Genomic DNA, 25,290 nt, shown 5'->3' with positions numbered 1-25,290 from the left:
GTAAATCTCAGCATACGAGTAAATGAAAATATGGATGAAATTCACCTGGATTACCTCGAGTAATAATTAATGAACACCGCAAATTAACCCAGATCTCTTCGGGTTACGGCGTGCTATTGAGAGATGATAAGTGCTCCATAAACATAATAGAAGGAAAATCCGAACTTCAGTCTGAATGGCGTTCAAATTCCTGAAGCTATACATCACCCACGGAACACAAAATTGAAATACACACATTATGGGCCCACGGTAGGCACAAGATGTTTTACCAATTAACTGATAACTTCATACAATTTCGAAAAAAATGGGTGAAAACCAGAAAAAATCATAGCAGGCGGAGAAGAGATAGGTGAAGGCGGAGTGGCAGGAGGTGTAGAAATAGAGGAAAAGAATTTCATTGGGAAATGAAAACGCATTGGCGGATCAGCCAATTTACTATTCTTTTTCACTTAAATCAGAGTAGTGATGTATCAAACCTTGCGACAATCATTGTCAGAAGAGGTAGGCAAAGCCGATAGCAAATTATTATTAAAGTATTCTACAGATTAAGGTAGGTTTCCATGGAGTATTTATAAAGAATTCTGGGAGCCCCACTTTCCATTAAGCACTTCCCTCTTCAATCCACCAATAAGGCCTACTCCCTTTCATTCTATCTAAAAATCCTATTCCTTTCCCTCCTCTCCCTCGTTTACCTAGCATTCTACCCTCTAACACTGTTTTCAACATCCCCTTCCCGCTAAGTACTCGCTCCATCCATATCTTCGAAAGCAAATATGAACGGTAAAAGGATGAACTGAAAGAGGGCGATAGAGAGGAGAAATGATGCTGCATTGAGGAAATGTAATGCATGGAAGGAGGCGAGGATGAACGGGCGATGACGAGGAACGTTCCACGGCGGAGAGTGACGGGAGCGAAGTCAACACTGACGGCATCCCGCGTAGACTAGAGCACCACACAAAGGGAGACGCTTTAATGAGAAACTAAATCACCTCGGGTGTGAAGGATGATGAGGATAGGGAGGGCAGACTTCGAGTCGGGATAAGGGTATCGCCCGATGGATAAGGTGTTCGACTGGCATGTGGGAGGGGAGCCGATGGCCGAGGGCGGCGAAAATTCCTCCATGGGCGACGCGTGCAAAGCGGCGAGGGTATTCAACCAGCGTCCACCTGCACTCGAAGTTGAGTCCAGCCGTCGATCATACATACAGAGATGCGTTGCTATAGGAAAATATTCGTCCCAGCTTAAGAGGTGTAATCCCAACATCACAGCTTGAGGATCTTCTAATATTTACGAGTTTGTACTGGACCCCGCTGGCTTAGTCTTCAAGGATCTGCATTTTTTAAGCATTTGAAGACATGTAATTAGGACATTTAAAGTCTAATAAATGAAAATTTTAGGATGAAGATGAGGCTAGATAAATTCAAGTTACAAAAGATTTTCCCTATTAAAACAAGAATTCAACAGGATCGCGGTTATTATTCATAATCAGCAACCGTGAGTAGATATTTATAGTTCGAGTTGATGTTGGGACCAAATCCCACCATGGTGAAGTAATCGAAGCTTCGAATCTGTTCACGTCCTCACATAATCTAATGGTAATATTCCAGAATTCGAGCAAAAATAAGACGGCTAAAGATGAAACTCAAAAAAGTATAGAAGATGAGCAACATATGATACGTGGAACTTAATTGTAACGAATATTACATTCAAAAAGCAGAAAAAGGTGATAATTTAATGTGATGTGATCATGGAATGATCTGAACTGAGGAGAGATAGTGAGAATGTGGGAACATACCAGTAACAATTCTGAAAACATGTGAACGGCCTTGACCATGACGAAATCGAAACCGTGACCTACAAGTTGTTTGTCATTGCTACAGCTCGACGCGAGCGAGTATGGGGACTTGAACGCACGCTACTACTAACGCTCAAAGGTCCATTAAAATGATACGGCTATGATGACAACGTTAAAATAATAAAGAAGAGGTTGTATGGAACTTGGAACTTAATGGTTAAAGTTAATTAGTAAAGGATGAGGAAAACAGAGCGAGGGTATAAGGTTGTTTGATATGGAGAGAGGAAGAGAAACTGCGGAACATTTTCACAGAGTACTGAGTATATATAATCAGTTTTGAGCATGATGGTATTTCAAGCCGTGTCTTTCATAGCCACACTGACGCAACTGGGCGTGTTACGGAGACTTTAACGCGTGGTCCTGCTGCTGTTTTTGCTGCTGACTGTTTTTGCCAAAACTTCTACGAAGAGTACGTTAAAAATGTTGAAGAGGGGCGATGCGTGTATGGCGGAACTTGATGGTGGCGAATATTAGACCCAAGAATCACAGGACGAGGATATTATTATGAGAACATGAGGTTGCCTGATACGGAAAGAGACAAAGAAACTATGGAAGACTATAGTAGAAATGCTGAGAAAATATCAATAGCCTTGACCATTACGTTATTCAAAGCCGTGACCACAATGAGACAATTACGACACCAGCGCAATAGGGCATGTTACGGAGACTTAAAGGCGCGTATCTATTAATTATGGAGAAAAAGACTGAAACTGCTATGTGCCTGCTAGGGGAGAGAGAGAAAATGTCGGAAACTCTCGTAGAAATTCTCAGAACATACCCACAACCTTGACCATGACGGTATTCAAAGCCAATACCAATATAAAATCATCGCGACATCAACGCAATTACGGAGACTTCGACGCGCGTTTCTTTGGATAGTACAAGGCACGGAAGGAATTGCACGTGCCCGTCGTCAAATGCAACAGAGTATCGGGAGGATAACCTCTGATTGGCAGATTGCAGGAGTGGAAAGGAGGGGTAGGAGGAGAGAATAGGAAGTCTTTTGAAGGTTTAAAACGTGCTATCGGCATGGTTTCCTTGAAGGGTTATCATAACAAAGGTTGAGGCGAAAAGGAAAGAGAAGGAAGTGCAGTTATCAGCTGAAAAAGCCGAAGTGATAACCGTTCCTCGTCAGCGGAGAGTGAAAAGTTGTAATAATTCGTCTCTTTCACCACTCAGACAAGAACCTTATTATAGCACAGCCCACCTCCACTGCGATGGCTCGTAAAGCCTAGACATAGATATATTTACACAGTAGAAAACAGATATAATGAAAAAGGTTTCACAACTTAGACACCCTAAGGCCTATTTTTAACGAAGGCCGAAGTTGAAAGACTAATTTGGCAAGAATGAATACATTTTTGGATAATCACAAAGATTACAACGTGGAAAGATACCTAATCCTTCAACGAAAAGCAGTAAAAACTATACTAGCAAGGGCCGATGATAATCTATGAGGTGCACATCTGCGGTTTTAAGGTGTTTCACAAGAGCATAGAGGTAAATAGGGATACCCTTGAGATTTTTTTGGGAGGGGTTCCCTATTGTCCACTTTGTAGTCAGCTGCGCCACGTTTAAGCGCTCAAGGATATTTCGAAACCTTTGCCTTCTTCTGCTCCGAAAGAGGAGGAAGTCTATCCAACCCTTTTCCCCTAGAATGAAAAAACGAATATTCAATGTGCCAGACGCAGCTGTCTCCCAAATAACTGAGCGGATGTGTTGTGAAAGTTTCGGACCCTAGGAATCCAAGGGAGCTGTTTATTGCTGAAGAGTACCCCAACTAGGGAAATCTCCGCATAAGGTCTCATGGAATGGATAGTCTTATATCTACTTGAATTGAGCCCAAAAACAGGGTTCGAGATACTTCAGGAAAAAAACTATCCCATTTATAGGATTTGAGACCAGTTCATGAGGAAAGAAAGCTCTGGCTTTCATATAATTTCGATACTTATTCCATTCTTATGCAAATATTATAGTGTATGCATTATATTTTATATGCAAATGTGCTTGTAATCACGAATTATGAACAAATGCGAAAGAACAAATGTTATTAGCACATGAAAATTAATGCAAAATATTCTACATTAGGCATCAATGGGGTAGTTTTCATTATTTACCAGACAAGCCACGACAATTTTGTGCCAACCCTCTCAGTAAAAATGAAAATGCGATAAAAAACTAAAAGCATCCTCACCGAACACATCACAATAGCTATATAATTTAGTGCAACCAAAATAAATAGACTAATAGACAAAGCGTAACCTATGATATCCATTGAAAATTTTGAAATTGATTAGGAGTCCAGAAAAAAACGATATAAATAGCATTTACAACAAGTTATTAGCGTTTTAATAAGGGGAAGAATGGCTAAGATCTCGGGTCAGTCTAGGTACTTAAAATCCGAGCGATTTTCATAAGCTATTACAGATCATTTCGACAGTAATATCTCGAATTACTGCATTTCACGCAAAGTTTATTGGAAAAATGATTCGAAATATTAAAATAGCTTTATTACGCTTTCCGCTACGAGGGATGGAGTAACTAATCGTTCCTTTTCCTCTTCCAGCGGATAATAGGGATTCGTCAAACAGGGGTCGTATAAACTCGAACAAGAGACTACCATAATTTTCGAGCAAAAAAAAAAGAACTGGAAGTTCCTCTCCACCACCCCAATCGGCCGCAGCATACTTTCCTCATCGCCGAACAAAGGAGATACTCAGCAAAAATAAACAGTACGGCCCTAATTCACGTTATTGCTTCCAGGAAGGATTCGTAAGAATGAAATAAGCAACGCAAAAGGAAGCCTCGACCACGAACTAAAACCAAGTGCACAATCCATTGACAGGATAGAAGAGAACGGCTGAGCTCTACGGGAATCGAAAAAAAAACTCTCACTGAAAAGGTGAGTAGAATACCACGTTTGAAACTTGCTTCTGTTTGAAAAAAATCATTCTTACACGTTAATAAATCAAAGCTATCCTTTTTTCGTCCATGACTGTTTCCGGGTTCACCAGACGGGTTTGAAACACCATACATATATCCCAAAGGCATAGATGAAAATTTTATTGTGGCCTCTACGTACAAAGGACATATAGAGGCCAAAAGGTGGAAGAAAAATGAAATACGATTCCAGTCTTAAAGAAACCACGGTTGCTCACGGGTACTCTTCGACGGAGCACATCGTATTGTATAGCACATTGCATGGCCATTAGGTTGAAGATTGAGAAGAAATAATGATGTGGTAATCCAAGACGCGAGAATGTGTTCATGGTGTCATAGAATTGCTTTTAATTCCAGATAGCGTTGTCAATCAGTCAATATTATCTCGCAATAAACTCCTTCGGGCAAATGTATCATGAATAGGAAATGATGTAACGATATTAAGGGAATTCAAGGAATAAGAGTTCTAGTGCACCCATGGAGTCCAAGAAACAACGGATTTCAAAATTATAGGTAAGTAAATAAATAAGCGAAAACTACATTAGCTGCAAAATATAGTCACTAGCACATAGTTGATTGATTAGCAAGCCTGTAGTAAGAGTAAGAAATTTGGACATACTATACGCACGGAATTGGCAACAAGGGTCTACGTAATATTGTAAGAAAATTCACGATGATAGCCTTAGTTTCAAACAAATGATAGGCCACAAAAAACGATCAGCCATCTGTTTGGAGACTAAAAAAAATCTTTCCGTGAATATATTATCACTACCGCAAATTATTGCTCGAAAAATTAGTGAGAACGTTGGGTCAAGGTAGGTTGGAATTATTTCCATCAAGTTCGATGGCCTGGGTGGAACTGGAGCGGGAGGAGGATGAGATAATGTAGAAAGGAGAAAGAGAGAGAGAGTAATGGGCAGGGAAGGAATAAATAGAAGCGCCGAAGAGAGGAGGATCCACTGGGATTGAAAGGTGTGTGGGCACAAAGGATTCTCCCCTCGGATGATGACGAGAGTGAATGGCTTGAGTGAAATGAGGCAATGATCCGATTGGAATCCAGGCCGGCGCAAGAGAGGGTGGAATAAGGCTGTTGGGATGAGGAAGCAGGAGAGGTGAACGTCACGGAATGAAGGATGAGGGACGCAGGCTACTTGAAGATGCGGGCCGATCCAAGGCGAGAATCATCGCCATGGCTACCGAGATGACAGATGATTACTGCACGTGGGGCTCCCGGGAGAGGCAGAGTTGAAAGATGCGATCGTTTCAATGGGGTATTTCATTCAGATTCGAAATCGCAATTCGTTAAAAGAATTCGGTGGACGCGGGGGAAAGATTTTCACTTTCGTATCACCCAGAGAGGAAACTTGAATTTCATATTGGTTTTTTAAATAAAGATATCTTTTTAATAAAAAAATGGCATATGTTGTTGCCAGGGGACACATAGATGCCGGAACGCACCAGAACGGAGTTCCGGCACCTCTCAGAAAAAAATGGGTTATGTCATCGTTTTTTTATGCCTCGTTTAAAATGATTCCTCATCGTAACTTTCGCAACAAGTTTATATATTCGGAAGTTTTAGCAGGAGGGTGGCTTATATTTGAAAATCATGTGTGGGTAAAATGTGTGGGTATGCGTTCCAGAGCATACAGGTACATACCTGTAAATGTTCATTAAAAAATGAATTTTATAAATTGAGCCCTGGGACACCTCGAAATATTTTTATGGATACGGGATAGCCTGCAAAAAAATATCAGTGAAGCGCTCTTTCCAACTCACCTGTTGAACCAGTGCGTGAGATTCGTGGGTGCCCTCGCGTTGGGCCCCCTTGTCCCCAGGGGCGTCGTCGGCGTCCCCCTGTCCTCCGTCACCGCCACCGCCGCCGCACCGCTCTTGGGGGGGACCTCCTTGGCTTTCTCGCTCCTCTCCAACGCCAACTGCCAGCCCGCCTTGGGCGTGGACGTGTGCGCCGGCGGAGACAGCTCCTGCGGCAGTGTACCCTCGACCCCGGCCCCGCTTCCGGGCGGCGTCGCCGTCCCCTGAGACTTTGCCTCCGGCTCCGAGTCGGAGAAACCAGAGTCCTGACTCTTGTGGCTCGGAGACCTCCTCTCCCCTCCCCACTCGTCCTCGCCCCCGCGCCTCGCCCCACGCCCCCCCAGGCTCGCCCGGGGCAGCATCAGCCCCGCCACGTCCTCCTCGTCTTCCTCCTCCTCCTCACCCATCACCACCACGCCCCGCCCCGACACTTCCACCACCGTCCTCTCGCCAGCCGTCCTCTCAACCACGGAACCGTGTCCCCTAGCCGCCACCGGAGTCGTAGTCCCCCTCGCCGCCACCGGGGTCTTGGTCACCGCGGTGATGGTGGTGCTCGTGTGCACCACTTGGACCTCCTCTTCCTCCTCCTCTTCGAGGAGCGGCCGGGCGTAAGGGGACATGGCCGCCTCTGCGCTGCAGTTTAGCGCCAGGGAGTGGTGTGGCGCGGTGCGCAGGCGCGAGATGAGCCGCGCCTCGGCCCACTCCGACTCGTGGAAGACGCGGCTGCGGGAGCGGCGGAAGGCGCCGCCGCCGTCACACGAGGCGCTCATCCCGGAGGAATCAGCGCGGCCGTCGACGCGAAACGTCAGCAAGGATGGGTGGGAGATCGACCGGTCACTTCAGCGGAGACACCTGCAAAAGCCCGAGAACAAAAGGGTTAATTCACAAAATACATAGGTGAATTCACTCCTAGTCTAGTCCTCGGCGGAATAGCACTTATTCTCTTCCCTTTTGATAGTTGTCAAAGCCGATCAAAAAACTGGTTTCGGAGATATTTATCTTTTCCAACTACAACAACTAGTCACTCGGACTAAGAGCGTTTATTACGACTTAATGTTAAACATATAGTTTTTCAATGAGAAGGCTATGCTTCTTTGTAATTTCCCAATCAAAATAAAAAACTTTGAACGTTCATCTTGATAACAAATTTATAATATGGCATGACTTTAATACACACATTAGTAAGTTAAAGCTGTTGCGGTTTTCACAGTTTTGCGAACAATTGACATTCCGCCGGAGTTGTCTACGAGAATTTTTTTCCTTGGTCCTTGCCAAGAAGGTCGCGAGGAGAACGTCAGGCAATGGGGGGCGCAGAACCTACGGTCTGACCGTTAGTACGGCTCGCGAGCACCCGAATTAGCGATTATGGGGGACAGTGGCGGATACATATCAGGATAAAAGTAAAGGTAACTCAAGTTATCTTTTGCTCCACCCCTCGAGTTTTTTCTGTATCCGCCACTGATGGGGGAGCACGCGGCCGTGTTGGGCGATAAAATATTATATTCCTCGAAAACGGTGACTCGGACGTAAAAGCAGAGTGAATTTTGGCCCTAAAAATCCGTGACATTACCTTATAGCCTTGGCAATGATGTAACTTGGTCCACTTTTTAAAATTAATTATTATTGACAAAATTAAAAAATAAGCCATAACCACTATTTATCAAATACACCAAAGGATGAAGTTCGCCATGAAAAAACATTTGACTTAGCCGGATCTCCCGATCCGGAAGATTCGGGTTCGAATCCCGGCTTAGTCAAATATTTTTTATGGCGAACTTCATCCTTTGGTGTATTTAACTTTGCACCCGTGCGCGTGACTGCGTACAAAGTCACTTTGTTTGCAGTGCCACTATTTATTAATAAGTATTTAAATTTTCTTGCTTTCCGACATTTGTCCTAGCCGGACTAACAGTTATTCTCCTCGCCGTTAATGACTGCGTAAGTAAATAAAAATAGCAGCTTCGCAAATATTTAATCTTTTACGACTGTAATTACTTGCTGTATTTCCTTGTATACCGGCGTTTTTCATACAAGTCACCGCTGCATATATCCATAAAAAATATTGCATTTATAAGAAACATAAAAAATGGGAAGCATCTCACACTGTCGTATTCGTCTACATTTTCTGACATGTTACCTGTTTAAAGCTCAACACCTTGATATTTACATGAAACTTGGGCGGAACCTTTTCAGGAATATCCTGTGCTTCAAATAAGAAAAATTTCCACAGAAGTGGAACTAAATTTTCAAAGTTGAGATTAGTGCCTTCACCGAGGCAAAAAAAATTTATACTTGAAAGACAGACGATTCTTGAAATGGAGATTTCTTACTTCAAGTGTGAGTAATAACAACCTTCTTGGAAGCAAAGGATCTCCTTCCTATCAGCTAGCTCAGCAATGCGTCACTGCGCGGCCCCGGAAATTTCAACGCCTGTTACTCATTGCCACAAAACCTTTCACCGCGAATACTGAATTTATTACCGTCTTTCACCGCACCTAATCACGATGACACCCGACCGCGGGCATCGCAAACATTGCGGACAATATGAGGCAAGTACATCGACAGCAGTATGACTGAGACATCCTAGAAAATAACAAAATGCGGCTCGTGCCAAGTAATAAAATTAATAATCGAACTGAAAGATATTTATCATCCATCTAAAAGGATTTCATATTTAGAAATGAGCTTTTAATTTCAATCCGTTGGGAATAAAATCTCCATTTAATAAACCAATGAAACGAGTCTTTTGCCGTTTGAAATGACTGCAAATCAGACGTAAAAATACTGGAATAAACAATTTTGAGGCTTCAGAGAATTCGGAACGACAAAGAATTCGACAACCAGTTTTTAGGGCAAAATTTGATATTATTTAGGCATCGTAAAAATTAGCTCTGATTTTAAAATAATGATCGGAAAATATACTTGCCGGAATATGTAGAAAGAGCATAAAACGTGATCAAAAGAGGAGATTGGGAGTACTGGGACATTGATTTTAACATCCTCAGGTAAGGGCGTCCTCCCCAAGATGTCGGAGAATATTAAAAGTTGACAGAAGTATCGAAAAAATAATATTAATGAATAATTTTCTAAATGTCTTCTCAAATGATATAATCTACTTTATATCACTCTTAGTAGCACAACAAAAAGATTGAACTGCAAAGCAGTCAACGGAAAAATGGAATTATTAATGTAAATTTTCAGAACATGTGTAGAAAATGGAATAAGATGCTAGTCAGTCTGACTGAATGACTAATGAAACATTAAACGAAAGGAATTCCGATAACTCCATAACGAACTGGAATATAAAAGCACAAAAAGGTCACTGGGTGGTGAGCAAATAAGAAATAATGGGAAGTTATGGATATATGGTTACTTTGTGAATTAATTTTTCAAGAGTATGAAAGTGACAGATAAAACTGACACCAAAATAAAAATACGCAGACGCAAAATCGAATATCCACTTCAGATCATTCCAAGTGCTCGAGTTTCATAGGTAGATAGATACATAGCATCCTCCACTGGAGATCTGAGACACGTAATATGAAACGTAATGAAAAAGAGGGGACTGAAGATGCATGCGAAGAGAAATGAGCGATACTAGAGTCGATTGAAAGGCTCATGGACTCAGCCGATTCGAAGATGAATGGCCATTGAGGACAAAGATGACAGGGTAATTCTCACCGAGAGCGTCGAGGCGAAACAAGAATCATTCTATACCTCTTCTATGATGAAAAGCGACAAGAAGAAAAATATAATCTCAATACAAATTTCCTCGGTGCCACCAGTTTCAAAGAATATGAGTCATAAATAAAGAGATCAAAGCAACCGCGTCTTATTCCAGAACGTAAAATGCTTTGAGTAAGGCTCAAATATCCACTCAAGACTTATTGCTAGTGAATTCCACCAAAGAGCAAGAGCTAGGAGATAACTGTATTGTTCAGTTTATTCATAATTCACTTTATTTAGTTTTTTTCGAGTCAGTATGCACGCTTAAAAAGCTAGCATCAAATTTATAGTTAACATGAACATAATTATAGCAATTGAGAAAATAAATTGAGCAAGTAACAGTTATAATCGAGATCATACAATGAAGACGTCAATAGTGGCATGAAAGACTGAAAGAGGTATTTTATCCTCGAGTATTCCTTCCAAATTTTACTCTTAAAATAACATGCACTTCATCTGAGCCAAAGTACAGGTAACTAAAAATACCATCAAGATCGGTCGGTTTGGAATTGTTCCAGTAATTGTGACTCCATTTCTGAGAGGGAAATAAACACCTAAAGTTACTTCAATTCTGATTGTAATTCCTATTAGTTTGATAATATTAATCTACTCGAAAAATAGCAACTCTCCATGATGCCCCCTTTTGTTTCACGTTAATACCGCAACTTTTAACGAATTATTCCAAACAATGCGTTGCATCATTATCGGAACTTCATTGGAATTCCTAATTAATACATCAATTAATATATGCGGAGTGAGAATGAATACGAAGACGCGTTTTCTTTGCCTATTTTGCTCTTTGTAACACGCAGCAGTAGTTATCTAAGATTAAGTCACAACCCTTGGCATCGAATCAAGAATTTTATTGCCATCAACAACGAATTGAATGAGATGATAAACCGTGTACAATTTAATGATTCCACCATATAAGTACAGGGGTATAATGTTATTTCAATAATCTAACTATCTAATTCAAAGTGGCAACTGAAAGCAGATTGCGAAAAAAGGAATGGCATTTTTGCAAGCAATAAAGATATATTTTCTTTCCATTAAAAGAATTATCTATCGAGGATTTGGTCGATAAGTAATACCTTTAACTCAATGGGATTTTTTTAATCGTTGAAAAGATGTCAAGGAGACACTGACAAAAAAATACTTAGTAATGGCAAGAAAAAGTTTTCTTCAGACAGGGCTAAGCGTACATTCTGTGGAATATTACGAAATCCCATAATTGCTATGGAAATGGCACTGACATTTATAATTCAGAACAAAATTCCATTTCTCTACGGTGATGGATGTGGAGAGAGTGAAAAAATGAAGTGAGGGGTAAGAATTCAATTTAGACGGTTGAATATGCATTCAACACCCTCCATTGTTTGGTCCAATTACTTTTTCTTAACTCATTTGTGTTCGCCTACTCATACCTCGACATGCCCTTTCGATTGAGTAACACCGATGACTATATGAATTACAGTTTTACGTTCAACAATGAGCGAACTTTTACTCTTCTCGCAAATGACATCCTTGATTTCAGATACCATCATAAATTCAGGAATAAAAGGGAGTTTCTAAAGAGAAAACCTCGTCTTTGAAGTATCACTCAATTTTTATCGGCTAATAATATTTAATAAAACACAGATGTGCCTTTATTTAAAATTAAATTCAATCAAAGGATGAATAAAAGGTGATACGAAATACTAGAATAAAAATTAGGTTACCCGGGAAACGGCATTAAGTAACTCTTAATGTTGATAAAAAATAATTTTAGGATGGCACTGTGGATGATGAGAATTGTATGCATGCAGCTTTTGATCATCAACTGAGTCTGCTTTCACACAAAATCATCTTTAAGGACTAAACTAAAATCGGAAAGTTTTGATATGGGTATAAATAAAATGATTTAGCTCGCAATTATATTTTTGGATGTCTAACGTCGTTTATTATTTTCGTATACTGGACCATACATCGCGCAAGAAGTTAATCGAAGTGTCCCAAATTTTTCGGAGCGACACTTTTAAGTTTACTCCTACCTAAATGTACCTTCTCGGGAATAAATCCCTCCCTCGAAAGGAACCCCTCACACAGGTGAATTTTTTTACGGCTACGATATCGGTCTTCTATACATACATAATACACTGCGAGCAACCGCGAGGGTATTTGGTAGGGGGTGGCTACCGGTATGCAACAGGTTACCCACATGGTCATAAAAAGACTTACAATTATAAAATTAACACGCAAATATTCATGCAAATGTTGTGAGCTCCAACAAGAGTGCATCGATCCATGCAACCCGAGACTAAAGCAACAATACACATGAATAGAAGGAAAAGATTTGATAACGGTTAATAATTATCAATATATAAATTACAAATATAACTCTTATAATGTATCCCTGCAAGATGAAAGGTTTTGCCGCAAATAAATAAAACGCAAACCGTATTTACAAACGAAAAATGCCGCGAAAATAAAAAATGTTGCGAAGAAAATGAAATATGAAGAAAAAACGCAGTAAAATTGCAGTAGGAACAAAAAAAATGCGATTGGAATAAGATAAAACATGCAATTAGTCGTCCAAGCGAATGCTGCTATTAATGTAATGAATTAAGAAATTGTTGTTGTAAGGCGCTGATTTGCGGGGAGAGTAGAGAAGATATGACGAAGGAAAGGGTGGGATCCAAGCATGATCAACAGGTGGTTGAGCAGAGCCCGACAATCGCCAATAAGGCGGGATACAGATGTGAGGAGAGAGTTGGGGGATGGAGGCGAGTATATTTAACGGAAAATAAACATGGCTTTTCTCAACGCATGTTCATTGTTCATGCCAGATCCTCGTCCAGTCGGAGATATATCTTCATTCAAAGTGAAAAATCATAGGATGAGAAATGAGTTCTCTCACGATGTAAGTACTAATATTCACACCTAATCAAACTAAGAGTTCTTCACATATTTTACGGGCGAGATGAAGTACATAGATAGGTTTGACACTGTGCTTGCAACTAGCTAACTTTCTCAGGTGTGAAATAACTCGGTAAGTAGTTAAAAACGTTGAATGAGTTTTCTTATATACAAATAACCAATGCCCAACACCAAAGAATTAATCCTCGATCCAGGACTTCTACTTATTGATCCAATGAGTACTCTAGCGACAAGTTTGAAAATATCATTAACCGTTGCATCATTCGCTAATTCGTAGACGGAAGATAATCCTTAATGACTAGCATTAGAATTTTGATTATTAAGGGCAGATTTTAAAACTAAATATACGATGGAGATGAAAATAGTTGATCCAATAAGAATCGCTTCATCCTTCGCAAAAGCACTTCAGAATAATTTTGAAGTATCCACAGAAATAAATAAAACAATCCAATAATATAAAAATTAAGGATAAAAAGAAAACAAATGTCGTACATTTGGGAGAACAAAGATACATCTGGAGAAATGTACCTTCGGTGAAAATTTCCTACACCGCTCCAAGACTCACGAAAAAAAATCAGTCGAAAACCATTACAATACTATCAGAACCCTTTGGGCTACCTACGGATAAATATTCAAATCAATTAAGACAATTCCATACGAAAAAAAATTCATCAGATTTATTGGCTTAAAAAACTCATCGATTGTGAATCATTCGTGAGTTATCAAAGAACTACTTAATAGCCCAACTTCAATTGGCAATACCCACCCATCAGCCAGCACCTGGTGCACGAATTTTTTCATCCATAATCTTCCAGATACGCGATAACAAGAAATTAATTTTCTGCGATTTTCTTCACAGCAATGAAACACATTCATTATCCTTTCGTACAAAGGAAATTTATGCAGTACCTGAAGTAAGTAACTAACTGCATTGTTTACTAGGTATTTTATATGCCAAAAATCCGAATAAACGCACATAAAACGAAGGAGGCCACTGAGCAGCCGGCGCGTCATCACTTTCGACTGGGAATGCGTCTCCCCGTTACGATTCGAGGTCACGGTCAACACCCACTGTGACGTCACGATTTATGACGCGACCACCGTGACGTCAGAGAGTCGGCAGTCGAATTTTTTACTACTTTTTTCAACTTATACTTACAAAAAAATATCATCTGAAATACATTATCTTCTAGGCTATTATAGTTGCACACACATGAATTTAAAATGGTAATTATTCATTAAAAATTAAACTTAAGAAGTGATAGGCAGGAAAAATACGTAGATGCAGATTTATTAAATATCTAGGAAAATTGTAAGTGGCAAAATCGACGGGTAGGAAAATAAAGACAAAAGTTATTAATAGAGATAAATGCGGATTAGAGCATTTTTTAAAACATAATTTGACATATATCTACAGGATAACTCAAGACTCACTTATCACATGTGCGATTCAACATCTAGAAACAAAATAAGAAATTATTTATCGTATAAAAGTGATGCGGATTGCAGCGTTTTGGAAGACATAATTCGGCAGAATAATGATAGACCTTAATTTTCAACAGTATTCGAAGCGAAAAGTGTTAAAAATTACAAATATTTAGCAAACATTTAAATAGGAAAGATGAAAGCGCCCTCGCTTCTGATAAACCAGAGGCACTCAATGCAAGCTTAGATCCAAGAGCCTAAACAGAGTGAAAATTTTTAACGAGTTTAGGAAATTATATGAGACCGTAATTATCGTTGAATCGATTGAAATCGTACCGATTTCGTTCTTGCCATTACATCAAGGACGAAATCACCGTGGCAGTAAATTATCAAACTATATACTCAGCATTAACATCTTGATATGATAAAAGTTTTTAACTCACCGGAATACGTCACCGAAAGTAAGTGAATCAATGATAGCGAGAAATCGGGGACGTTTTCGCCGAAAAGGAGAGAGTGCCCTTTAGTTCCGCGCCCTCGACTTTGGCGCTGGCCCGCCGGAGACGATTCACCGGCAATCCAGGAACGCAGCCGGCCGAGCTTCCCAGAAGAGTGAGTAGCGTGAACAGTCAGTCAGTCGTGCGGAGGTCACCCGGTGGAACACAACACTTCCCGCGTGAGTCAGAAACAACACCGCCGGCCGGCGTGCGGAAAGATTCTGCACACGAGTCACGAGAGCTTAATTATTTTTTATTCTTACGCAAACAGCAGGATATGCGTGCGCAACGACACAGGTATTCACACGGAGAAATTCCCGGAGCTAATTGTCTTCTCTCCGATGGAATATAATTGTCAATGACAACACAGGGAACTTATGGCACAGGTGCGTTTCCTCATTGAATGTTCCTTTCAAAGCTTATCGATGGGTATATGGGCTCGATTTGTCCACAGTTATTCACAACGTTCAACAAGAACAGCAAGTAGTATCTTCTCCAGAGGAAAATATTGATCAATTACACTGAAGTTACTGATATTCTTCACAGACGTATAGCTGAAGGTATTTCCTACGAGGGGCCTAATTAGTAAAACACACACTGTGATTCCAATACGATGAAGACTCTAAATTAAATAAAGTGGTCAGTGTCCTAAATCAATTAAATTCGTAGCACAATTACTGACTAAGGAGCTTGAGTAACATCAGATCCTAAGAACCTAATTCTAAAATATCCTAATACACAATTTATACGTAAGACAGGTGAACTAAAGTACACTATGACGATCCACAAGAAATTAACTCTAGAGAGATACGAAAGACTATGCCTATAGTTGCCTAATCTAAGGGAAAACACTAGATATAATCACCACTTATCCTAGCTTCCTAGTACACTGTTCTAGAAAATAATCTACGTAACGGAGATTCACTGCGGGATCATCTTGAATAACCCGAATGTCCCCCCCAGTCCTCGTCACCCGCCGGAGAAACTTTTATCACCACATACGCACGTCTTGCCGCTTCGCCATTCGGATACGAACTGCTGAACAAAACGCGAGAGGCGGCTCGCCCCATCCCTACGCAGATGCATCCGGACCTCCCCCCGCTCTTACCTCCCCTCTCCCCCCGCCAACACCTCCCCTCCTCCGCCGCCGCCGCGATACGCCGCCAATGGGCGACCCCCCGCAAGTCTGCGATATACTACGTCCCCCATCCCAAAACACTCGTATACCTGGGACTACTGGCGCTATATATCCCACCCCACGTTAGAACGGTTAGCGGCGACCGTTGAGAATAGGAGCGCATTTTCGTTGTCAAGGGCTGGGAGGGGTGAGAGTGGGGAAGGGCGAGGGGATGTAGTCAGGGTCGTGCATACAGGGAGAGGAGCGGTACAACAATTGAAAGTAAAGACAGGGGGGAGGGAAAGGAGTTTCTAGGCGATGGTTTCCTTACGGAGGGTGAGGAGAGCTATGAGATGAGGTTGGGACTGTTATATGTGTTAAATTTTCATAGCCACGATATGAATAACTTTTCTCACGCTTTTACTATCCAGTTATTCTGATTATAATTCAAGCATTTATTATAGGAAATTTTTATGAATTATTAAAGAAATACACAAGTTCAGTTTGGCCACAAGTCAGCCGGGGTGCGTTAAATATAGCTTCCGTAGAAAATTAAGAACTTTGTACTTTTCCCCGACTTTAATTGAATTACATCACTTCACTTCATGAAGATATCGTATGCAAGTGATATTTATAATTTACTTTTGGCTGACGTCTTGGAAGCGATACATTACAACTTTAAACCTTTACGTGATTTTTTTGTCAAGCAATCCATTTCAACCAAACAACTGCCATCATTAATGTCCAATCGGATCCAAAGCAAATTAAGATTTCATGATACGCAAAAAAATTTCGTGTTCCCCTAATTTAGGTTTATCGAGCTACCAATAGTATCTACAAAATTTCTCCCCTATGATTTCGCAATGAGAGACATAATCTTACTTTCAGACACGGAGACACATTATCGACGTAATGATAGGTAAAGGTATTTTAAATTTGTCTCTCAGTTTCTGAAACTTAGATAGGTACAGGTATAATAACATTACTGTGGATATTTACTTCACTGTATAATTGCTATTCGTGTATTTCCAGAAGTGATCATCTTACACTCCATAATCTGTTCGAAATTCCCTGAATTTCCAGATTTTCCGGAGAAGTGACCTCACGTCCCGAACTAAGTCCTATATAAAGGGGATATCGGGGAATATACAAATTTTGCATACGTCATCAATACCTCTCACATACACGGAAAATATATAGGTAAAATGCATGCGAAATCTATGTGTTTTCCATGAGAATATATATCCACACATGACATTGTGTTAGAGGGTAGAATGTTGGGTAACCGAGGGAGTGGAAGAAAGAGAATAGGATTTTTAGATAGTTTAAAGGGGAGTAGGCCTTATTGCAAATTGAAGAGAGAAGTACGTGAAGGAAGGGGAGGTTTCCCGAAATATTCCTAAACACTACATGGAAACCTATCTTAATCGGTAGAATACTTAAATAATAATCACACATATGGAATTTCCATGCATACAAAATACATGAACTGCGCCAAATACCTCGATCCCCTACTTGGGAAATTTATGGCCATATGTTTCCCATATATAGTTTCCCTCCTCCAAATACCATGGTATTTGGAGGAGGCAACCGACAGCTGAGGTCATTTGCGCCATGAGGAAAGGGTGTGAAAGGGATGGTGGAAAGAAACCCGGCGTCGGCATTAGCCTGCTCTTAACGAAAAGCGCCAAGGGGACCACACCAACCCGATCCCCTTTTCCCTCATATATCCCTTCAGTGTGGGTCTCTACGCAATACAAGCTCCTTAAACTTTTTTCAGTGCTGTGAACGACGGTTTTGCTAGGCACTCGTGAGGGTTCACGCATGGATGGGGGAGATCGGTAAAGCGGATGAGAAGAATGGTGGGTTCAGAGGATTCTCTATCGCAAATGCACTGACTACCCATCAAGAGTGGGAAAATTCGATAGTTTCTAAGTCCACGGGACTGGCATTCCTACGAATTTTTTTTTTCATTTTAAAAAGTCTACCTGTAACGATTCGTACCGACTCCTTGGGTCCGATCTTTTTCTTCAGGTCCGTCCATCTTTTTTCACACGAGGCGTGGCATAGAGCAGGGGGTCACCGGAATATCGTGTCCCTCCTCTGACCTCTGGGCGGAAAGAAATGTTCACACGATATCCGGTCTCACACTTGATTTCACCTGCTTCCGCCGCGAACGATTCGATACTAGGTCCAATTTGGCTAGAATTCGGAGGGTGGGGAAAAGGGGGAGAGCAGAAGGGGTCTCACACTCATCCACGCCCCTCGAGGGACAACCTTTGAGGATACCTATCCCTGATTTTTTTTTGCAAAAGATACTTCCCCAACGAATGAAGCAGGGTATGAATACCACGTTTATATTCATGTAAGCTTTTCTTACCTAATTTATATTTGAACAAACAATAGGAAATCTTAGAATTCACCAATATCAGATGTGGAGAATTTTTTACCATGTATCCCTTCCAAATGTATAAAATTATTCAGAAAATGATGCACATGATGATCAAAAGTAAATCTCACATTTGAGGACCTAACATTTCAGGTAACGTTAGAAGATATTTTGAAGCTTGCGCTTGTGATTTGGAAAAGTATTTAACTAGCAAAGTTAAATACAATTTTTTTATACATTACCAAAAGCTTATCTAACCCATTCACCAAGTTCAGAGAATGCTTTATAATAACCAGGTTTAAAATAATGCCTTTATATGCATGATTAATCTACCCGCGATAGTTTTATTGAACTCTTCTTTTTCCTTTTTATATTTCCCCACAATTTATTTAACAGTTGACCAAACCCTCAACAACTTTACCAAAGAAATATAATTAATTTAATTGTTAATATGTACATAGTGTAGTAAATTTTTGATTCCAGACACCAGCAAAAGCGAGCGAAATTGTCTGCAACGTAAAAAGACATTTGCAAGCAAATGCACAAACTTAGCAGGTATTTATTTGAATAATAATGGGATTCAAGATCATTACAGTGTACAGAGTGCATGTTATAAAACGGTAAAATTAGATATGACTCAAGGCAGACTAATTCGTCAAAAATCCCTTAGCTTGGTAAGTTTCTGGACTTTAATGGAATACCTAAATGCGTAAACTAAACTTCTAAATAAACTCTTTCATAAAATCCTTAGTCCCTTCATTCTTTCTCGTTTATCTTTTTCTTTCAATTCAAGAATACTTGAATTTCCAACTTCGAATAATTATGCTCAATACTTCCTTTCGCCTCAAGTACGCAAACTGTTGTCATTCTTCTTTTGCGTCCAAAGGCAATACTAATCTACATTTCCATTCGAAGAGTAAATTTCCCCCTTCCAAAACAAGATCATGAGCTAATCTCGTTATGAACCTTAATTAATCCTTAAATAAGATAATGGAAGGATAAATAGCAGGAGCGATTGAAGCCGGGATAATCACGTCAACTCGACTGGCAAACACGTATGAAAGGAGCTTTTCGTCAGTTTTCACGCATTAAAAAATACGAAAGAGGCGAGAATACCCGTGGGAGATATAATTGGGGAATGAAGTCCGATGTGGTCCTCTCGAATAAAATCTCACGACTAATTAAAATCAATCAGCAGCCAATAACATATCACGGTGACGCTCTCCCGAGAGGCGAACGTGGGAAAAACGTCTAGACAATGGAAACCGTGAGAGATGAAAAAAAAGTGCGACCACTCCTTCGAGGACGAGATGCGATTTCCACGCGCATTTTGCACGCACGGACAGACAACGACCACGCACGCACAATACGCGTTCTGACCTCCGCCGTGGACCACGGGAGTATAACGGCTCCTGGCGTGGCGAGAGACGGAGTAGCAGGGTATGTGAAAGGGAGGGGTGTATAGTGAGGAGTAGGGGACCGAGGATCCGATGGGATGGGGACAAGAATGAGGGGAGACGGAGTGTGAATGGCAGGGGTTGCGATGGAAGGATGAGGGGAGTCATCTGAGTGAAAAAGGGCGGGAAAACAGAAGAAAGGAATCTTAACGACGGGAAAGCCATGGGGCAGGGTCCACTTGGCGTAACTTGTAATTTAAAAATTTTCCATTTTACCCATGATATTTCCTGGCCGTCTATCAGAAAAATTGTACTAATACTAATCATTATTCAATGCTTTAAGAAGAATGTTTTTTTAAATAAATATACGAATTACGCCAGCAAAACCTGGCTCACAAAAACGATAAAACTACACATCATACCCCAGAAAGTAATACCACAAGTTAAAAAATATGGCAAAGCATTACTGTTATTAGGATACGGGGATAAACTGTGTAATTTTTGGTATATCCTTCCTCTCAAATCAATATGAGAAAAAATAGCGCTCATAATCAGCACTGGTACTAAAAATAATAAAAGGCAAGTTGCAAAATTATGATTAATATACGATGTAAGTTTGGAAAAGGGTGAAACATGTTTAATTCGATTAAAAAGCGTGAGAATCAATTTGAGTATACGATTACTCCTTCAGGAGAACCCTCGTTAAGCATTGAGTTCATGGACCGAGATTTTGAACTATAAAATGATTTTTTGAGTAACCGCAGATACATTACGGGCGTTCTTATTACGATTAAGAATTCTCATTACGCAATCACTCATATCGGAATTCTAACCACGGTTGGCACTAACTTAAATACAAAATTAAAACCAATGTATTACAGTAGATGAGGTAAATACGACATTCCTTTCCATGTTTTCCATGGCACTGAACCGCCTTTGCTTCAAGTAGCAGAATCTTATCGTCAGAGCGACCCTTGCGGTACTCTCAGAGAAGGCTCATTTGTGAGCACGAAGCATTTTTTCTTTCCGTAAAGTGCCGTTTCACCACATCCCAACTGATTCCGCAGGGCTGAAGGGTGGGAAAAGCTGAGGTGGAAGGTAAGGCCGGATATGAGGAATCGGGGATAGGGGAAAGGAGAAAGAAATGTCAAAGGGACGGACGGCCCACTAGAGGTGAGTAAGACAGAGGTGGCAAAGAGTGGAAGGGGTGGGAAAGTGGAGCAAACAGCGAGATACTTCAAGAGGGGAGAAGTTCGCGGGTCGGTGGGAAAATCAGGTGAGACAAAACTCCAGGGAGGCAAGCGAGGAGTGGCGTATTTCGCGTAGGTACCACGGAGCAGGTAGCTGCGCTCGAACGACAAGGGTGAGGAGCCTCACAAGGGGGACGGAATACCACCTCCATGATTACCAACTCTAGGGTTAGAAGAGCAGATCGCTAAGGAATATAGGTGGGAATGTATCATAATCAGACCCCAAAACGACGAATACAATGCCATGGATGAGGGGTAGGGGTTTCGAAAAACATAGTAATTTATTCCGACATGAGCGGAGGGTGAAAAAGAATTAACCATAAAAAGGAAGTTTAAGCTGCATTTGCGATGGAATAACGCGAATTTTCACGATTTGGCTAGTCAAAAATAATGCTAATATACCCTTTGTGGTGAAGGAAGCGTAAGACAGTAAAAAATACCGCGAGCAGCTAAGATTATGATATTATAAACTTATCAAATTGTCAATGATAAAAGTGAATCACCCGCTGCTAAAAGCTCGGGATGTCAAGATACTTTCTTGGTTTTACAATCGTTTCACCCATTCTAAAGAATTATGTATGACTAACAAATAATTATGCAAAAATGTCGAAAAAATATTACAGCTTTGTCAATTTTTGTACGAATAATATCCTCCAAACAGAGTGATAATTTTAACTTCAAAATTGCTTAATCTCGAAGCTTAATTTAAGCTATCGACTATAAGGCACTATTGGCTTCAGATCTTCCAACTTAAGGTTCTGACATTAACTTTTACATTAATTTAGCTGCATTATGAAAAAATTCAGAAAATATAATTTTCATTACGAAAATGTCACTCAAATTTATGATACAAAATAGACCATAAACTTTGTGGAGAATGTAACGCATGATTTGGGCTTCTAGCTCTATAAAATCATAAAACCACCTCTTTCACACGCCATCTTCCTCCATAACCAGGATTCAACGTAAACCATCTTAAAAGACGCTTTTCGGCACAATATATATTGGAAAAATATAGATCTTCACCAAACTATTCGCGTTCCTCGGCCAGTTTGAAAAAAGTATCAACTGTATTTCCTGGGTGTAAATTCTTACGAGCGAATAAACGCGAATCAATGGTAAGATGGAGTTGAGAGGGCGTGAGACGCGTGAGGGCGTGTCCAACGAAGAAGGGATTGCTCAAACTAAAAGAAATGGCCACAACAAGATTGAAGGAAACGTGGAGCAGGGATTATACTATGGACGGGGTGACGGAGGGGCAGGTGGGAAAAGGGTTCGAGGCTTGTGGGAAGGAGAAATAAGAGGACTTTGAAAGATGAGCCAGGGAAATACCCACAAAAAGGGAAAAGGAAAGTGTTTGGGACGTGGGAAAGAGAAAAATGACTATGGAAAATCTTTACTTTAAAATTTCCACACTATAAATGAGAAAAAAAAAACAGCCGGCATCTCGAAATGGAATGTATTCCTCGACAAATATATCTGAAAGGAAATGTAAAAAAATACAGGTTTAAAATCAGAGTTGTTAAAGCTTCTTTCGAAATTTCAAATATTTTCTTAATAATTTGCATCCAGGAGCCACCAGGCAATAGCAAATTTTGAGCAGTAAATTCCAACATTAATTGACGAACTCCAATGTCGATAAGGGTTATGGAGTAATTGAGTAATACTATGAAGATCGCATACTACGAAAGTCAGTCGAATTAGCAGAATACATTGTTTGGGCATATAATGTTAGTTACGTAATGAAGGAAGAATAATATTTAAATTAAATTGAATTAAATGATATTAAAGCTTCTTATACAAAATACTGAAATTTTTGAGCGTGAGGAAATTAATTGAAGTCATTTTCACGATGGAAATGGGTAAAAATTCCCCTTAAGTAACAAAAAATGGCTTTTAAAATATTGAAAAATTCGAAAAATCAATGTTACCGGTAAAAATAAATTTAATTTTGTTGAATATTTAAAGGAGGAATTAAGAATACACAGAGCAGGGGTAGGCATAAGGAATATAACATCTTCATCATATACGTGCAATATTTTAGTTAAGTGTCTCACAGCCGCTCAAATATCACCTATCCGAACTTATCGAAACCTGAAAAAGGGCGTGAGAACCTTTATGGAAGTTAGATATGACCCCGAGACCAACAAGGATACGAATAAGTAAGGGAGGTGAAGGAAGGGAAAGAGAAGCAGGTAGGGAGATATAAAAGGGTGGAGGGGATTTGAACGAAGAGTTGGAGAGGTGTTGGGCGCTACGGAGGGATAAATAGTGATGGAGCTGAAGGAAATCAATAGGAAACTCCAAAATATATCACGATAACTTTCGCTAACAAACGCGGTATTTTTAATATACAACGCGACTCTAGAAAATCATAACAATTTCCAGCAATGATAAAATCATAACAGATTCTTTAATAACTATTCTGAATCCATTATTAACCTGAACGGCATCTCATATATTTAGAAATTTAAAACGTTGATTATTTTTATAATAATTATCAACTTAAATTGGCATAAATTTCAACTGAGAAAAGTGGCCATTCAGCGTTAATTTAGTAGAATTAAATCTTTCGCAAACTCTGAGAGCGAGAGAGCAGGAGTTCACGTTCATAAGAATGAAAAACTCACGTCAGCTAATTTTCGAGCCAACGACGGAGGAATCCCTAACAGACCACCTGGTCTCTTTGTTTCAGAGTTGTAAATTATTAGAAATATATTTCATCACTCTAACAATATTCATGACTAGCATGGAAACCAAAAAGGAACGTTTCAAATTTTAAACTTGCATTCCTACCAAACATGTTTTTTATTTCCTTCATTAATTCCAATCAAGCACCTCTGGATAGATTTATTTTTTAATATAGTTTTGAAAAACAGCACTCTTTTGTCACGGCCATTTCTCAAAAGTTCAAGTTCTTACGTCAACAATATTTCTGACGCTGGTCTGTAATTGACAAGTTTTTTTTTTCATTATCATCAATCCTCATTTAAAATCCTTGGGAAAGCAGGTGTCATGCAAAGATATTTCGGCGATGAAAAAGCAAATGCATAACGATGAGTACGCAGAGCATACATACATACCTCATTACCAAACTCGAATTAGCTCCAGCTGAAACATAAAGTTTAAGTTTACCTGACCTCAAATTTTCTATAAGCAGTAGGCAAATCTCTGGTATTTTTCTAGTTTCGACGAACATGTTTGAAGGACGCAATAATTTTTGGATTATCGACGAATGTCGCATTAACACCACCATAGATACGGCTTGAAATACTAATACCAACCCGACGGGTGGATCATGGCATTTACTAAGTACTCTTTTGAGATTCAAAATCAAAATAAGGGGCGCCGAGGATTTGGACGATTTATTTCATATGTTGTCAAGCAATCACTTTTTCCAGCTATTTGAGCCTATCGTGGCAACATTTTCATGAAACCATATTGATTTGAATTCAATTGCAGCATGGATTTTCTAATAACTCAAAAATTAGTTGGGCGACAAGACTAAGTTTAATTTTATCGTGTTTCTAAAGGAACAGTGATATTTATATAATTTTTTCCCAATCCGGCATTCAGTTTTTATGCAACGTTTTTTGTATGCTTATACGAACATCGCCATAACAGCCTATACATAAATTCGTATTTTCAAATGCAATTCCCAAAGGATGCAGTTAGGTAAACCTATTTATTTGGCCGTTATCGATTAAGTTCAACTAGAAGAGTATATTTTCAAATTTTCATGAAGATATTGCTCCTCTATCGGAAAACCCTCTCTAATTATGGGCAAAGTCTCGAAGCCACGGAGCTACGAAGACGAGACGGAGATGAAAGAGCAGGGGATGAGAGAGGTTACAGCAAGTAGTTAGCTGAGAATGGACAGTAGGGACATGGGAATGGGATACAACCACTCAAGAGGGAAGGGAACGGAGGAGTGTGAGGGAGAAATTTGAAATTTCTCCCAGTCGG

The 25,290-nt window shown here is 40.0% G+C and overlaps 1 protein-coding gene across 3 annotated transcripts in view; it reads right to left on the bottom strand.

Moving 5' to 3' along the window:
• Window positions 1-25,290, bottom strand: part of LOC124162342 (protein inscuteable homolog) — a 388,980-nt gene that overhangs the window by 13,380 nt on the left and 350,310 nt on the right. For 2 of the 3 annotated variants that reach the window (XM_046538845.1, XM_046538846.1), the window contains one exon: window positions 6,572-7,459. In XM_046538845.1, coding sequence (XP_046394801.1) covers window positions 6,572-7,377 — 806 coding nt within the window. In that variant the 5' untranslated portion in view covers window positions 7,378-7,459. Of the gene's footprint in view, window positions 1-6,571; window positions 7,460-15,117; window positions 16,193-25,290 lie in introns of those variants that run through there. The other variant, XM_046538844.1, reaches the window with a different exon arrangement.

This window comes from Ischnura elegans, chromosome 7 (assembly GCF_921293095.1).
Source record: "Ischnura elegans chromosome 7, ioIscEleg1.1, whole genome shotgun sequence".
NCBI classification, from domain to species: domain Eukaryota; kingdom Metazoa; phylum Arthropoda; class Insecta; order Odonata; family Coenagrionidae; genus Ischnura; species Ischnura elegans.
The sequence above is the reverse complement of the archived record's forward strand: the minus strand, read 5'-3'. Positions and strand labels throughout refer to the sequence as shown.